The 16,537-nt window shown below is 42.8% G+C and overlaps 1 protein-coding gene across 4 annotated transcripts in view; it reads left to right on the top strand.

Annotated features, from left to right (window-relative positions):
- The window catches only part of Epb41l4b (erythrocyte membrane protein band 4.1 like 4B), a 116,165-nt gene extending 105,115 nt beyond the window's left edge, over positions 1–11,050 (top strand). For 2 of the 4 annotated variants that reach the window (XM_033759253.1, XM_033759252.1), the window contains exons 23-26: positions 1,711–1,827; positions 3,974–4,042; positions 9,808–9,953; positions 10,890–11,050. In XM_033759253.1, the coding sequence (XP_033615144.1) occupies positions 1,711–1,827; positions 3,974–4,042; positions 9,808–9,953; positions 10,890–10,959 (402 nt within the window). In that variant the 3' untranslated portion in view covers positions 10,960–11,050. The remainder of the gene's footprint in view (positions 1–1,710; positions 1,828–3,973; positions 4,043–9,807; positions 9,954–10,889) is intronic. The other 2 variants (XM_033759255.1, XM_033759254.1) reach the window with 1 other exon arrangement.
- Positions 11,051–16,537: the final 5,487 nt, after the last annotated feature.

The raw sequence follows: 16,537 nt of genomic DNA, 5'->3' as shown, positions 1-16,537 counted from the left end.
TATATATATATTATTTCTTGTTCATTTACTAAGAGTTAAGGGACATAGATTTTACTAAGAGTCTAGGGCTGAACTTTTAATTCCACTCAAACGCATATTTAGAAAGGCCAGACATGCTTGTGTGATGATCAACATTTACCATAAAAGTCCAATGCTGGGCAAAGCCTTAAGTTATTCATTCCAATCTTCAGTATACATTTTGACCTCTAAGCAATACGGCCATGTTTCTTGGTCATTTATGCCAGCTTTTATTTTCTTCGTAAAACACACACGGATTGTCCATTGATATCAGCAGGGGCAAAGGCCCAATGGCCAGGGTTCCCTACTATACCTGGTTCTGGCTGGAGCTTCCACGTGCTGGAGTGGTGGTGGGAACTGATCCTGGAGCGCAGAGGGAGTCAGGCTCCCACAGGCTTCCTGCACTGTCTCATGGCAGGCAGGGTTTAGCCTGAGGACCAGAAAGGACTGTGGGAGGATTTTAAGGCAGCTGTTGAGCCTGAACTGCAGGTGACTAATATGGATTCACTTATCTCTGAAGGAGTATTTAGAAATAATCAACAAGAGGATTTGGATCCAGGATTTAGACTTTGAAAATGCCATTTCTGCACCTCCCAGATGTGAATAGTAAAACAACACTGTTGTGAAGACCACTGTGAGATAATGGTTATAAAAGCCCTTTGGAAATTGTCCAGTTCTGCATGATTGTCAAGAGGACAGAGTTAGATCAATTTGGTGGAGCAAAACGGCCTGCAATTTTCTTAATCATTTTTCAATGAAATTTACCCAGAGGTTATATTTTATTTCTCTCACTGGGGTGAGACAAAAATCTTTAAGGAAACTCTTAACCTAAAAGATGTGTGCATTTGCTCTCTGGGGTGAATGGTCCCTCCCTGAAGTCCAAACTAACCCCGCAACGGCCCCTGTCCTAACACCAAGTGTCTCTGTTTCCCATCCTCATCCTCGCCAGTCCAAGCTGTTGGACTTCTGCTGGGCATGCGGCACTCTTCAGGGTGGGGAAGCCAGATTCTCACAATGCATGGTATCTCCGCCTGAGCAGCAGTGTACCCAGGGCTGGGCTCAGAGGTACAGAGTCTGTTTCCAGACCCCCAGATAACAGAGAGCCATGACAGACGAAATCCTACACTTTGTTCCTCCCCACCCAGATGTATCTCTTTCCTGGTGCTCCCTGCTCACCTGCACACCCCAGTGGGTGCCCTTCTTTGGCAGAGGGTGGGAAGGCACCTGGTATGGAAGGCAGACGCTCTGAAGTGTGTGGCCAGTGTGCATATTGCTCCTCTGGCTGCCATTGCTGTTTCATGGTGCGCTCCTGGCTGGGCCTGGGCAGTGCTTCGGAGTCCTAACTGTGCATGGAGAAGCCACTACCGGTCCTATGTGGCTGGCACAGGAGGTGACCTGTCCGTGCCAGTCCTGGGAAGAAGGTTTGGTGTATTATTGCTCACATAGTAGAGAAGAGAGGTGAGGGCCAAAGAGGAGGAGAGAGGCTGAGAGAGCAGGGTGGTGGGTGGAACCAGCAGCCAGCTGTCCAGAGGCTGGAAGTAGGATGTGGGCAAAGCTGGTTTGAGAATAGTCTGGAGTTACCAGAGCCATCTTGCACTGTGCTATCTTTGTCTCCCTCCCCCTCCCTCTCTCCTCTCTCTCCTCCCTGTCTCACCGCCTCCTCCTCCCCTTCTCTCCTCTCCTCGTGAGCAGGCAGAGCCCACCAGCAGCCCCCACTGTGCCCGCTCTCGCTGCTCTCCTTCACTCTCTCTCCCCATGAAGGAAGAGACCACTGGAGTTTGCATGTACCCTCCAATCAAAACGAGGCTGGTAGGTATCCCAGCAGGGCGAGGGCCTGCCAGGACAGGTGTGGTGGCCAGAAGCCCAGGAGAGGTGGAGGCCAGTCGCGTGCTCAGAAACACCAGAGCTCCAAGGAGCCTGGCCAGCAGGTGCTCTCACGCCAGGATGTTCGGGGAGCTTGGGGTCCACCTGGGCCTGGTCAAACTGAGACTCAGGCTGTGGTCCACCCCTTAAGTCATAGCTCTCAAGAACCAGGAAGAGCTTGTTTTCCTAGAATTTTGATGAGCGTGGATGCTTCTCCCAGAGAGAAATACATGTTCTGGCACTCATCAGGTGTACTTTCAAGGGTTATTTCTATTGAAAGCCATTTTTTAAACTCATTCTGAACTGCTGTTTATCAACACAGTGACAAAATAGACGTGCTACCTAACGATTTCAAGGGCAGCACAACCTAGCGTGGTATTTTCATCTTTGCATGTTTCCTTCTGTTTATTCATATTCATGAATAATTTCACAAATTACTTCATAGCCATATTGTCTCCTGGTTTTCTCTTTTCACTTGATGCCATGTTGTTTCTGTGTTGTTCTTGTTGTCACCTTTGCAATGACTATTTATATTCCACCAAGTGAATGGTCCACCCTAACCCACCCTTCACTGGAGGGCACATGCTTTGTTTCCAGTTCATCACTGTTTGAGGGAACACGTGTAGCTTTTTGCACCAGGAGTTCATTTCCTCAGGCTGGACCCTTCTGGGTTACATAGTGTGACTTGGGCTTTTGTTCCCTTCTAGAGTGGTTATACCAACAGCAGTGCCATCAGAAAAAGTGCACATACTCTGCCGCAGCATGAGCAATGCAGAGTGTAGTTGTTAGGGTCTAGTTTTCTTATTTACAGCAGGTAAAAAGCTTACAGCAGGTGGTTTGAGGTTGCTAACTTTCACATTTCTCTAATAGCAAGAAGAACCTACTTTCTCTTCTACTTAAGAAGGGTCTGAAAGTTTATCTGTGCATTACGTTTCCCTCCGAGATTGGTCTCAGAACACCACACAGACCTGCTCAGCGAGGCGAGAATATATCACAAGGCTTCCTTCCAAGAGTTCTTTGAGTGTGGGACCCATTCTGGAAATTTTGAAATACTTAAAGAGATTGGAGAGATTGGTGGGAAGGGAAGAATTGGGCTGGACTTCTTGGTGTACAGTGCAAGAAGATTATTGTCCCCTGTTGGTTGAGATCTGCTCTGCCCATTCAGAAAACTTCAGTCAATTTGGGTCTTGTCTGACATGAACTCTCTTGTGCCTACTTATCCTCCCATTTGTGCAGTGTGAGAATACTCGGGTACTATCCCAGCAGCAACAAGCAAGAACTTGAGAGATACAAGGCTGCTGCCCTTGGGTGGGGTGGGCTTGGAGTCCTGGCTGCAGCCCTCTGCCTGCAGGTGGTACAGTGTGACCTGCTGGTATTCTGGCTTGAAGGAATAAGTCCTTTCAGTCCCTCACAACCTCCAGGAAACCAAGGACAGAATGACCATGGAAACCAAGGATCCTTTGGGCCACCACTACCTGATTAGGTGGGGGCACCCAGCCCCTCCCAGACCAGCTCTGTGCTCCAGTTACCCCCAACACTGTGCAATTTGGAGCACCATGCCTTCTGTTCCCAAAGCCCGTGGTGGCAGGATTCTTACATGTGTCCCTGGGTTCCCCTGAGGCTCCTTTCTGTCACCTGAGGTGTACAGAGAGTCTAACACAGGGACTAATTTCTGACTTAAGTAGCCCACGCTCATGGTACCCTACCCACTGTGATAGTCTGTTCTGGATGTGGCCTCTCCGCAGCATCTTGCCATTCTTCATAGCTATGGAGAGGCCCTGAGAAGTGACCCCAGGCAGCTCTGACTTGCCTCATTATGCACTCTGAGTTGTGGCCCTTTTCAGATCAGGCCTAGGACCCAGCATGCCCGGAAGGCCCAGGCAGACCCCAGCAAAGGGAGCCCAGGAAGGCAAGCATGCTTGTCATCCCTGCTGCGTGCTGTGCCCACACTCCAGAGGGATAAAGGCCTGCCAAGGTTCCCCTACATCCTTCAGTTCTGTTTTACGAGTGCACTGCCAAATATTTCAAAACTTTTTCTAATCTGAAGGTAACCCTCTTGTCTGTATTTTTTGTTTTGTTTTGTTTTTTGAAGATAAAAACATTCCCGGCTGATACAATGAGCCCGTTTCCTGATCCTTTTACCACTGGGCCACAGTTTACCGTAAGTAGATCCAAAAAATCTGTGTTCTAAAGCATTGTTCCAGTGTGGTGTGCTTTGCTGTGAGATGCCAGATAGCAGTGTCAACAGATTCTTTTCATCGGTTGAATTCTGTGAGGTTGGGAAGGAGCTAGGGTTTAGGGTCTGCCTAGTTCATTTTATTTTATTGGAATGAGATCCACGTAGAATTAACCATTTTATGTTTTTGTTTTTTTGTTTGTTTGTTTGTTTTTGGTACGGGGGATCGAATTCGGGTCCTTGCGCTTGCAAGGCTAACCATTTTATTTTATTTTTTCCGGTACGGGAAATTGAATTCAGGACCTTGCATTTATGAGGCAGGCACTGTGCCACTGAGCTAAATCCCTGGCCCAGAATTAACCATTTTAAACTGACAATTCAGTAGTACTCATTACATTCACAGCATTGTGCAATGACTACCTCTATCTAGTTTCAGCACATCTTTATCACCCCAGAGGAAACCTCATACCTGTTAAGCAGTCACTCCCCATTTTCCCTTTGCCCTCAGCCCCTGGCAACCACCATTCTGCACTCTGTCTCTGTGGACTTGTCTAGCCTGGATGTTTCCTGTCCATGGAACCATACAATATAGGACCTTTTATGTTGGCTTCTGTTACTTAGCATCATATTTTTGAGGATCATCTATGTCAGAGGATGTATCAGCCTTTCATTTCCTCTTTATAGTGGAATAATATTCCACTGAATGGCTACACTACACTTTATTTATCTGTTCACCAGTCGTGGGGATTTGGGTTGTTTCCACGTTTTGGCTATTATGAATAGTGCTGCATGAGCTTGTGGTTTTGGAACATGTATTTTTAACTGTTTTGCTGCAAATGGTGTGAACTTAGATAAGTCATTTTATCTGCCTCTAGTGAAAATAGTAATGGGAACATCCCCCTAGTATCCAGTTGAGAAAAGGGTCAAAAGGACCAAGAAATTGAAAGTGCTTTTGCAACCACAGGGCACCCTTCCAGTGTCAGTAATGATTGTATTTCTGCAGACTACAGAGGCAGGTGACGTGATGAACAGGAACAGGTAGTCTTGACAGCAGGCTTCTTGCTGTTACCTTTCACCATGCCATCACTGGCAATTGAAACTACAAAATATTTAAATGTGCTTATAGTGGTAGGTGTAGTTTCTTTATCTGCAGAGTGAGAGCATTTGATGATTTGCATGCTTCTTTCACATGCTCAACTCCTTCTTACCTGGAAACTTTTTCGGAAGCTCACTATATAGTGAACTGCTATGTGGCATAGAAATGGAAGACCAGGGTCCTCTTGTTCTCTCCTCCCAGGAGTCCGATTTTGCAATTCCTGAGGCTCATTATGGAGGGTTTCTGTCCTATCTGGAGAGGCTATAAGGCGCCTTCAGGATAGCCCTAAGCGCAGTGTCATGAGCAGGATGATGGTCACTGCCTGAGGTGGCTTCAACCACGTGGGCAGGGAGGGAATAAGCAGTGTCTGATTCATTTTAGAAGATGAACAGAGGTGGAAGAGTGTCCAGCAGCCCAGGCAGAGGGACAACAGTCTGTTTGCTAAGCAGTCTGTTCATAGGGTCATGAGCTGCTTTCAGCCTTTGCCTTTTAATGAGAGGGCAGAACCACCAAGGCTGTGCTGGATTGTTAAATGCCATCACCCTGACATTCATCCAGCCTTCTGCAGTTTTGCTGGACACAGCTCCCCAGCTAGAAACTCTGTTCCATCTCCCTCGGTTGGCCATTGTGAGGCACTCTGGCCTCCTGCCCAGCCTTGGCTGCACTGTGAGACACTCAGGGAAGCCCTTCCTGAAAGCTGGGGGCCAGGATGGAGCAGGAAGCCAATGTCAGAAATCATGCTGGAACCCTCAAGAACTGGGAAAGGGTGGCTTGAAGTCAGCTGAAGCAGACAGAGAGAACAGCAGGAACCAGAGTCCTAGGGTGGGAGGGGTCATCACACATTCAAGGGACTGAAAAGAAGGCCAGAGGGACTGGAGAAAGCAAGGGATGTGAGAGGAGGAGAGGAAGAAAAGGACATAGGCAGGGACAAACACTGTAGGGGAAAAACTATGCCTGGCCATGAAAACCACAGGATGGATTCTGGTCCTCATCTTAAAAGCAGCAAGAAGGCTTCAGAGGTCTTTAAGCAGGGCATTGAGAGGGCAGACATATTTGGATAGGTCTCTGTGATCACAGTGGGGCAATATTTAGATCTAGACACAGTGGATTTAGGACATTAGTCTAGATATCTAGGACAGTGGCCTAAGGGACAGAGATCACAGAGAGCTTGACCCAGAATGGTTTTGATGATATAGATGGAGAGATATGCACAGTTGGAGGAGATTTTTAGGATCCAATTTAGGAGGTTGGTAAGATACTGAGTAGATGAAGGAGAAGGAGGATTATAAATGGCTCTGATTTCTGACTTGCAGAATGTGGATGGATAGTCACTCTATTCACTGAGATAAGCAAATCTGAGAGAAAACGGGATTGGGAGAGATGAGTGTGTCTTTGACCACAAGGGAAACAAGGAGTGGGCAGTTGGACATCCTAGTCAGTAACTCAGTAGAGAGTGCTAAACAGGAGATAACGGTAACTGACAGCTGGTTGGTAGTAGAAGCCAAATTCATGGGCTTCTGCCCATTTGCTCACCCCTGCACGCTGCGGTCTTGTTTCCTTCTTACCAAGGTCAAGATGCTTGAACTTGCTGCAGGTTTGGCCTCTCTACAGGCCTCCAGCCCTGCCACAATCATGGCGAAGTTTAACAGCTCCAGAGACTGCTTCATAAAGATGTTCTGGCAGTTGATTCAGCATTTACCTCGGACCTGGTTCCCATCACCAGGCTCCTTATTTGTTCCTGAGACGAGTTCCTACTTTGTATGCAGGCCTTTTAGCTGGGTCTTTGCTGATAGTCAGCTAAGAATGTTGGCCTGTGAAGATGAGGGCACCTGTCTAGCTCTGGTCATATTTTGGTCTGATGTTATTCTTCCTGACTTGGGTCTGTCTCTCTGTTAACTGTTTTATTCCACTGAAAGTTCATTTATTCATACCCTCACTTAACTATTAAAAAGATAAGGATCAAGACTTAATAAACAATTTTATTGCTTCTTCAAGGTCACTCATAGGTGAAACTTCCTCCACTTCAAGTACATGACAGTGAAAATACAATGACTGCTAATACAGTCTGTGTTCATGCAAAGGTCCCAGCACTTTTACCCACCCACTGCTTTTGTACCATTTGTACAAATATCCCTCAACAGTGGCATCAGAAGCCTAGTCTCCACTCTTTCACCAGAGCAACAAAACAACTTCCCACCTCAATTACTGTAGCAGCCAGAATAGGCAAACCCACTTCCGCTGCGTGTCTGTCCTGGGTAGACCTGGGCCTCTGTTCTGTGTTGCCATCTTTCTGGGACCTGGGCTAATGGAGCAGCGGCCTGACATGTGGAGTGTTGTTAGTAACAATGGGAAAACAGAAAAGAGGTGACGAGTCATACACTGGTTTTTAAATCTTTCACCAGAAATGAAACATAGGACCACACAGGCCAAAGCAGGCCGTATGGTCATACCTAACTTCAGAGGGGGCAGGCGAGTGTAACCCTACCACATGCCTGGGAAGTGGTGAGGTAGAATGATCTGAGGACCAGCTCGAACGACTGCTACAGCCCAACATTTGTGAAGGCTCACTTCTCTTTTAGGGGGCCATGTAAGACACAAACAGAGATTTTTACTTCTCAGCAATAGCTTTCAAAGCTCCTACCCTCAAAGATAGGGTTTCTCCCCATGCTGAAGTCAAATGCCCTTACAGGACCAACATTGTCCACGGTGCTTTCAGTAGTCTTAATGGCCACTTATCAGGGACCGCTCAACTGCTTTTCTCCAAGACAGTAATCACCCATTTCATGAGCGAAGCCTCTTCCTGAGAAAGCCAGGTGATAACTTTCTCTGAGTTTGATGTCAAGAACTAGCATTTTAAAAATGAAGTTATAAATATATAGCTGGTATTAGCAAAAGAATATAAAAACAACACGATGTGTAGGAAAAATACTGTAAGGAAATAATAGTAAGGGATTATGGAATTTTTTTCTTCATCCACTTTTCTATATCCTCTAAGCTTTCTGTTTAAAAGTAAGGAGCAGGCTGGGGATTTAGCTTAGTGGTTCTACCACCTGCTTTGCAAGCTCAAGGTCCTGAGTTTGATCCCCGGTACCAAAAAATAAATAAATAAAAAATAAAAGTAAGGAGCATGTTTTGCTTTGAAATGAAAATGATAGCAAGAAATTCTTCTCTTCAGATGAGATGTGTGAACTAGACTGGTAATTCTGAAACCAAATCATGTGTCAGAGCCACCTCAAGGTCCATTAAAACACGTATTGTTTCTTTTTTTAATTGAGTTTATTGGTACATTCTAGGTATACAGTACAGTTACTTTATCATTGGGATCTTGTACCTTTCCATGACAGGTCTTGGTTCTCATTTTTCCCCTTGTCCCTGCCCTCCCTTCACCCTGTCCTCCCCTCCCCATTTACAAACACTTTGTTTCCATTTTATTCATTTTGTCATATTTTTTTCTTTTCCCTTATTCCCTTTCCCCTACCCTTCCCAGCTTCCCTACCTTTAGCCCTCCCTCCCCATTTACAAACACTTTGTTTCCATTTTATTCATTTTGTCATATTTTTTTCTTTTCCCTTATTCCCTTTCCCCTACCCTTCCCAGCTTCCCTACCCCTTTAGCCCTTTTCTTCCTATTTCTCATGGTCAATTATCTCATTAGGATCTTATGTGCTATTATGGCTTTTCACACCAGAGAAACTATTCAGTATTTACACGTGTGTGACTTATTAAAACATGTATTGTTGAGCTGAGCATGGTTGCTCAGTGCTTGTGATGTCAGCACTTGGGAGAGTGAGACGGGAAGATTGTGACTTTGAGCTCAGCCTGGGGATCTTAGCAAGACCTGTTGCAAAGTAAAAAAAAAATTAAACAGGTTGGGAAATATACTCAGTGTGAAGGTTCTGGGCTCAATCCCTAGTACCACACCCCCAAAAAAACCCATATTATTGGATTTCCCTAGACACTGTGGGTTACAAGACGGAAACTGAGGTTTTTTTGTTTGTTTGTTTTGATACAGGGCCTCACTAAATTGCCCAAGCTGGGCCAAACTTGTGACCTTCCTGCCTTAGCCTTTGAGTAACTGTGTTTACAGACATTTGCCACAATGCACGGCTGACCATTTGCCTTTTTACCAACTTCCAAGATAATGCTGATGCTGCTAGTGTGGAGACCATACTTTGGGTCCCCCCAAAATGGTGCTGTGTTGGTAGAAAATGACCAATCATGGAGTCAGAAAACCCTGGTTCTAAATACTGTTCTTAACACTCGACTGTGTGACCTTGGGGAGAAGACTACATTTTCTAAGCCTCACTTTCCTTTTCCATAAAATCAGTTCTAGGATACACATTTTTTTCACTTCCTAACATCTCTGTTTGAGTGCCACATTTTTCTTTCTCTGTGGCACCTGCAAAAATGATGCATCTTACAACTGATGGTGTCTAAGATGTGATGAAATATGATCTCTACCTTAAAAGGTTGTCACAAGGCAATGTATGTAAAGCGCTTAGCATAGTGTCTGGTGCAAAGCAAAATCATTTAAATGGCGATTGATTTTAGCTATTATTAAAAAATAACAGGAACTGTACAGTAAGGCTTTGAGAGCAGCTGACAGTGTGAAAATGGAACCCAAATTGAGATTGATCTCTTCTTTTCTTCTCCAGGCAGACTTTAGAGACAGTAAATTACAGTGCTGTCCTGGCCAATCTTCCCCACTGATCCCAGCGGTGACCCTGCGGCCTTTGACAGAGACCGTCTCCACAGTACAGACCATTTATACTGCCCGGAAGCCTGTTTCTCTGGCAGCCAGGTAAGATAGATCTGCAGGCAGCAGCAGGTGACTCTTGTGACAAGGCCAGTGTGCACTGACTTCAGGTTCATTATGTTTCTGACATCTGCAGTCCTTCCATTTGTCCTATAAGTATGTATGGAAACGTCTGCAAGGAATGGGCTGCCTTCTAGGTGCCAGTGAACAGAACACGAAGTCCTACCCTAACAGAGTTTATTCTTAGCACGTGGGAGGGTCTGTACGTATGTGTGTGTATTAGTGACGAATGCTAAGGAGGAAAATAAAACTGTGAAGGGCAAAAGGACCTGCTGGGGTGGCCTCATTGAGCAGGTGGTGTGTGAGCTGAGACCTGCAGGTGGTGATGGGGCAGGCTGCAGACATCTGGGCAGAGTAAACTCAGCAGATGAATGGCCAGTGCTACGGCTCTTGAGGTACAGCCTGCCTGGGAAGGTTAGGGAAGGGTGTGGGGCTTTGTGGCCAGAACAGTGACAGGACAGGAGACTATGCAGCTGCAAATCAGAGCCATACTGCATGGGGATTTGTTGGCCATAGTAGACTTCGATTTCTACACTGAGTAAGATGAGTAAATTTGGTTTGTTCCTTTAAAGGTATGTACTTTATCTAAGTTATTGTGTGAGTGTTCAAATAATAGAAACATGTTTCATAGATATGCAGCTGGCCCTGATGTCCAAGAGGTCAGAGGCAACCCCCCCAAAGAGCCCATTTTACTTCATTCAGTTTTATTCATCAAGCATAATGCACCCTTTGTTGAGACATCACCTCAGACTACTTTAAACTCTGGGAGAAGCTACATATCAAGCCAATTTAAAGAATGATTTAAAGACACCCAAGCTCTGGATGTCTTCCCACTTTTACTACGTGGCTGCAGATCCTGTGTGTCTGCTTCTGTAATTTTGGAGGGCTTGTCTCATTATTTTGTTTCTTGTTCCTTTTCAGTGCAGAGACACTCCGGCAGGAACTGGAAAGAGAGAAAATGATGAAAAGACTGTTGATGACCGAACTGTGAAAATCTCCTCTTACCGCCTGGAGGATGGTGTGGTGCCTTCTGTCCGTTTCCTTTCTTCGGGCTTTGTGTGCTCACTTTAGCACAACATACGAATGTCATGTGCTCTGTTTGCCCGGGTCTCTATGGTTGGTGGAAGCCAACTTCTGGCTTGACTATTACTAGAAAAGTTACTTCAATCTCCTGAGCATTAGAGGTTTTTTACTGCTCAGTGTAATTGAGACAAGATTTGGTAAGTCTAGGAAAAGAAAGAAGGGAAAACAGGGATTCCTGTTCAGAAGTACCTGTGTGTAACTGTAAATAGCCACAGGGGTTAATATGACATGGACTCCTTTGCTAACAATCTGAACCATGTGATTTTGTACGTTTGAAAGTTGCACCAAGCTTTGGCTGATTGTTAAGGAGTCATTTTTAATGAGAGATTAATTATTTACTGCTGGTTTTTCATTTACGCTGATATACACATGGATCTTCTAAAGTCCTTTATTTTTACTCAAACATGAGATGAGCTGGAAAAAAAACAAACAGAAAGTTACATATCACTATGACTTAAAGTACTTCAGTTTAACCGGAAATATAATTTAATGTGTGATCTTGTTGGATATGATATTATCCAAGGTAAACATAATTTATCATTGAACCCAAAATAGGAAATACCAGCTTAAATTGTTTAAAAATCCTTACAGGGTTAAGATAACTCAATATCAAAAAAATTCATTCGGGTGTTCCGTAAAGGAAAATTATTTCTAAAGTTGATTAGTTAATGTCCTATTGATAGAACCTCGACCACAAGAAACTTTGCTCTCTTTTTATATAGTTTCAAGAAGTGCATTTTTAATTTTTTATTATGCACTTAATTAACTTTGCAAGAATAAAGGAACCAACCCCCAGCCACAAGCTAGCCCTCTAAATTATTGCCCTACATTTTTCAATGAATATGCACACATTTTACAAAGCTATGATCAGTGTGCACATTCCATTTTGTTATATTCTTCACCTAACACTTATCTCCTTATCAGACATCCTACTCTCATCAATTTAAATATCTTTATTTCCATATAACCCGGTTAATATGGTTTCTCCCCATTATCAGCAATTTGAGTCATATCCAATTTTTCACTCTTATAAATAGTGCTGCTATGAATGTCTTTGTAAAAAAAAAAAAAAGTTCCTTCCTTTGGATTATTCTCTTGGGAATATCTCCAAAAGAGAGATTACAAGGTCAACGAGCATGAAGTATTTTATAGCTCTTATTTTATATTGCCAAATTGCTTTTTAGAAAGATCCAGTCTTGGGTTGGAGGACCTTACAGGTCATTGAATTTACCCTCCCCCATTCTGAATGCTTGAATCCCTTCTACAATTTATGATGCCACCAGCAATGCATAAGAATTTTTATTTACCAATAGTTCTGCCAGTATTGGGTTTTGCCATTTTTATTTATTTTTGCTAGTTTAATAGATGTGTATAGTTGTTCTTGAAAAGTTGTTTTATTTCATTAATTGCTAGCAAGCCTGAGTACCTTTCCATGTGATGATTTACTCGATGTATTTCCCCATGTGTGAACTGTCCATCTGTTTCTTATGACCACTTGATAAGTGGAATTGAGCTCATACATTTGTATCAGAACTGTGTTTTTATGTTGTATTGTATAGTTTGCTCTCCTGTCCCTATCCTTACTAATGAATGGTGCCAATAATTTGATACTAATGACTATAAAAAGTAATGCCTCATTTACTACCATTGTTGCAAATGAGGGATATAAGAAACATTCAGATAACTGAGGAGAAACCCTTTAAGTGCTGAATCTTTACAATTTTAATATTTTTTGGAGGGAAATCTTTCTAAAATGTATTATATTATATGCTTCCCAGCCTTAGTAAACCCAGTATACTGGAGAGTATTTAACTTTTTCTTGGTGAGTCATGGTCATAATCATCACCCCTTTTGTACCCTGGTATGGTGCGGTGATGGCGTCACCAGGAGCTATCAAAATGCACAGGATTTGGCTTGGCCTTTTGCAGGGTATTATGCTCTTCTCATTGCTGGTTTTTTACTACTCTGTGCTCTATCAGTGGAGCTATCCAAGGCAATTGTAACTTTGGGGGCCTTTTACCCTGGTGACCCCCCAGCTGTACTTTTAAAATGGCTTTAGCTGTTCTTTGTCTTGTGGACATGACACAAAATGTGTTCCTGCACAACATGGGGTTTTCACCTCTTGCCAATCCAGAGCCTCTTCCTTTTCTAGATTGCTTTCTGAGGCATCTACTCTTCACCTCCTGCTCTCTGATGGAAACCTGACTGAAGGTTTCCTGGGGAAGCCAGGGCACCAAATATTTCATATATGTCAGGATTGCTTTGCTTCCAAGGAGGAATGCATGAGCTTTTTGGCTGCTGTTTCCAGGAGGCTGAATCTCCTGCACCTTCCCCACCTCCCCCTGGGTTCACAGGTGTTTCTAAAGATTGATGTCACTGGAAGTCTAACTACAAACAAGTTGACTGTTATTGTATATGAAAACCCAGTACATTTGGCAGCTCACCTCCAACCAGTAAAATCAAGAGGATTCCATTGTTTCGGCGGCTTTCTTGGATATTTGCCTACTTAAGTGTATGATGGATGATGCTTGGCATTTTGACCTGAAAAGGTGAAATTGTATTGGGTGGATTCACAGTGACTGAAAGAAATTAGGCAATTGCTTCATCTTTTTGCATACTAAAACCAAAACAATAGCATGTAATGTCACACAACACATACCTTAGATTCAGGGGAAAAATCAGTTTGCTAAATAATCATTCCCGAGTTAGGGCTGGCCACAGACCCCTGGTGGGCATGGTGGGTACTGCAAGGCCTGAGAACCTTCAATCCACAGTTTATAAACTATGGACCTCACAGATCATTAGGTTTGAAGAATTTGGAAACGAAACCCTGAGCATTCAGGAAATCCCACCACGATGTATCCAGGACTTTGTATTCCCCAAATAGCACAGGAATATTCTGATATCACTGTTATCTTTCTTTCACCATCTCAAAGATTGCAGCTTTTTAAACTACTCCAATAAAATTCACCATTTGAACCATTTTAAAGTGTGTAATTCAGTGTTTTCTAGTTTATTCACACTGCTGTGCAGGCATCACCATTATCTAATTTCACTGCCACCCTCAGCCCCTAGCAGCTACTAAACTATTGTCAATGGGTTTTCTTATTCTGGACATTTCATATAAATGGAATCATACCACATGTGGTCTTCTGTGATTGGTTTCTTTCACTTAACATAACGTTTTCAAGGTTCATCCATGCTGTAGTATATACCAGAACTTTGTTCCTTTTCTTAATGGCTGAATAATATACCATTGTATGAATATATCATGTTTCATTTATCCATTCATCACTTGATAGTTACTTCGGTTTCTCCTCCTTTTTGGCTCTTATGAATAATACTGTTACGAACATTCATGGGCAAGTTTCTGTGTGAACATATGTTTTCAGTTCTCTTGGAAGTTGCCAGATCGTATGTCAACTCTACGTTTAACTTGCTGAGGAACTGCCAGGATCACAGCTTTTATTTTTTATGAAATCCAAAGTACAAAGTTATGTATACTAGTTAGTCAGAGACATGGGCACATCTGCTATTGGACAGACACTGAGATGCAGGACTAATGTGGTGAAGTCTTAATACAAGAAAAAAATATTTTTTTAAAAAAAAAGAAGAATTCTGATGAGAATAGAAAATAACAGTGCTGTCTTTCTTTTAAAAATGAAAATGATACCAAACTCTGATTTGTCTCTGACTTCTTTGAATAGCTGGCTCTTGTTGAGCCTGTAGCCTCAGAATGTTCAAGCAAAGTTCTGTGCTGGAAAGTATGCACAATTGAGAAAATCACAATAGATTTTTGCCATCCAGTGGTTCACACAAGTGGGAGCACAGGGTCTTCACAAACTTGACATATAACTAAGGAAAATGCTGAGGGTCCTTTATAATTTGTGAGTGTGTCTTTTGCTAAGGATTGAAACCCAGATCTGACAGATGTTAGTAGGCACTCTACCACTGAACTACATCCTATCCCCTGTTGAGGGTCTTTTTCAGGGTTTAAATACTGTAAGAAAACATCAAGAATAAGAAAACTCCAAGTGGGAAGGATAGGGGAAAGGAAATAAGGGAAAAGAAAAAATATGGAAAAAGGAAAAATGGAAATGAAGTCTTAGTAAATAGAGAAGGGTGAAGTGGGTGAAGGGAGGGCCAGGGGAGTGGGAAAAAATAAGAAACAAGACAAGATCACAATGTTGAATGTAACTGTATTATTTCCCTTAAATGTACCAATAAACGTAATGAAAAAAGGAAAAGAAAGAAAACTCCAAAAGATGGTTTAAATGGACCAGAGAGGCTCTCTTGAAATTGTAGGAGCAAGTTCCATAGGGAACTGAAAACCTTAGTAAGTTTTAAGGTCCGGAAGAGGCATCTAACTTTGAATGGCTTATAAATGTTATGAGTCTTCTCCTTAGAAAAATCCATACATTACATTATTCTATACTTTCACAGGGGCCTCATACCACCCTTGAGCCTATCTGTGGCCTCCTTTGAGTCCAGGGACTCCAGGTCTTTGAACATGAGTATATAATTAAAGTCCACAGATGAAATGTCATGTTATGATCTGATTGCAAACCCTCCTATGAGAGAGTGAGAGAGCCATGTACTTTTATCAGACCAATTTATCAGGAGATCAGTGACCTAGTTCTCATTTACCTTCTATTTGGGTGTCATCACTGTTAGTTGTAATAATTGAAGTGAAAAGAATAAAAAAGAAAGTGATAGGTAATAGCTTCAATTCCCAAATGTGTCAGTCAACACTGAAGTCAGCAGAAGCCTGATACTTCCTTTTTCTTTTAGCTAAATATTGGTCCATTTAAAACTGACCATATATTCCCTAGTGAAGAGCAAAAGAAAAAAATAAAAGAATTTGAGGTTTCATTTTCGTTTTGTCTTTAAGAATTTCAGGGTTTTTTTGTTTTTTGTTTTTGTACCAGGGATCCAACTTGGGAATTCACGCTTGCCAGGCAGGCAGTGGAACCACTGAGCTAAATCCCTGGCCATGAATTTCAGTTTTTAAAGAATGAAATGTGTGGGTTTTTTTTTTTCTTTGAGGATTACACAAACAGGTTTTTGATGTATGGAATTGACTTTTAGATTTATTTTATATTTTTATGTACCAGCAAGCTATGCTCTTTGGAAAGGAGTCTTACTGTTTTGTTTGTACTATTTTTCAGTATTGGGGATTGAGCCCAGAGTCTCTACATTGAATTACATCCTTAGACCTTTTTAATTTTTAATTTTGAGACAGGACCTTGCTAAATTATCCAGGTGGGGCTCAAACTTGCCATCCTCCTGCCTCAGCCTCTGAGCACGCTGGGATTATAGGCGTGGACCATTATGCTCAGTTTTTTTTGTTGTTGTTGTTTTTTAAGTAATCGTAATTTCCCTTGCGTTTTCCAAACACGACATACACAATTTATTTCATGCAACAACTAATACGTTGGAGGATCTAGGGAAGCTCAGGGCTTTCATGAACTATACTTTGCTTCAGC

The sequence above is a fragment of the Fukomys damarensis genome, unplaced genomic scaffold, assembly GCF_012274545.1.
Source record: "Fukomys damarensis isolate Sample0158 unplaced genomic scaffold, DMR_v1.0_HiC HiC_scaffold_36, whole genome shotgun sequence".
NCBI classification, from domain to species: domain Eukaryota; kingdom Metazoa; phylum Chordata; class Mammalia; order Rodentia; family Bathyergidae; genus Fukomys; species Fukomys damarensis.
Note: the sequence above shows the minus strand (reverse complement) of the source record. Positions and strands in the feature narration are given on the sequence as shown.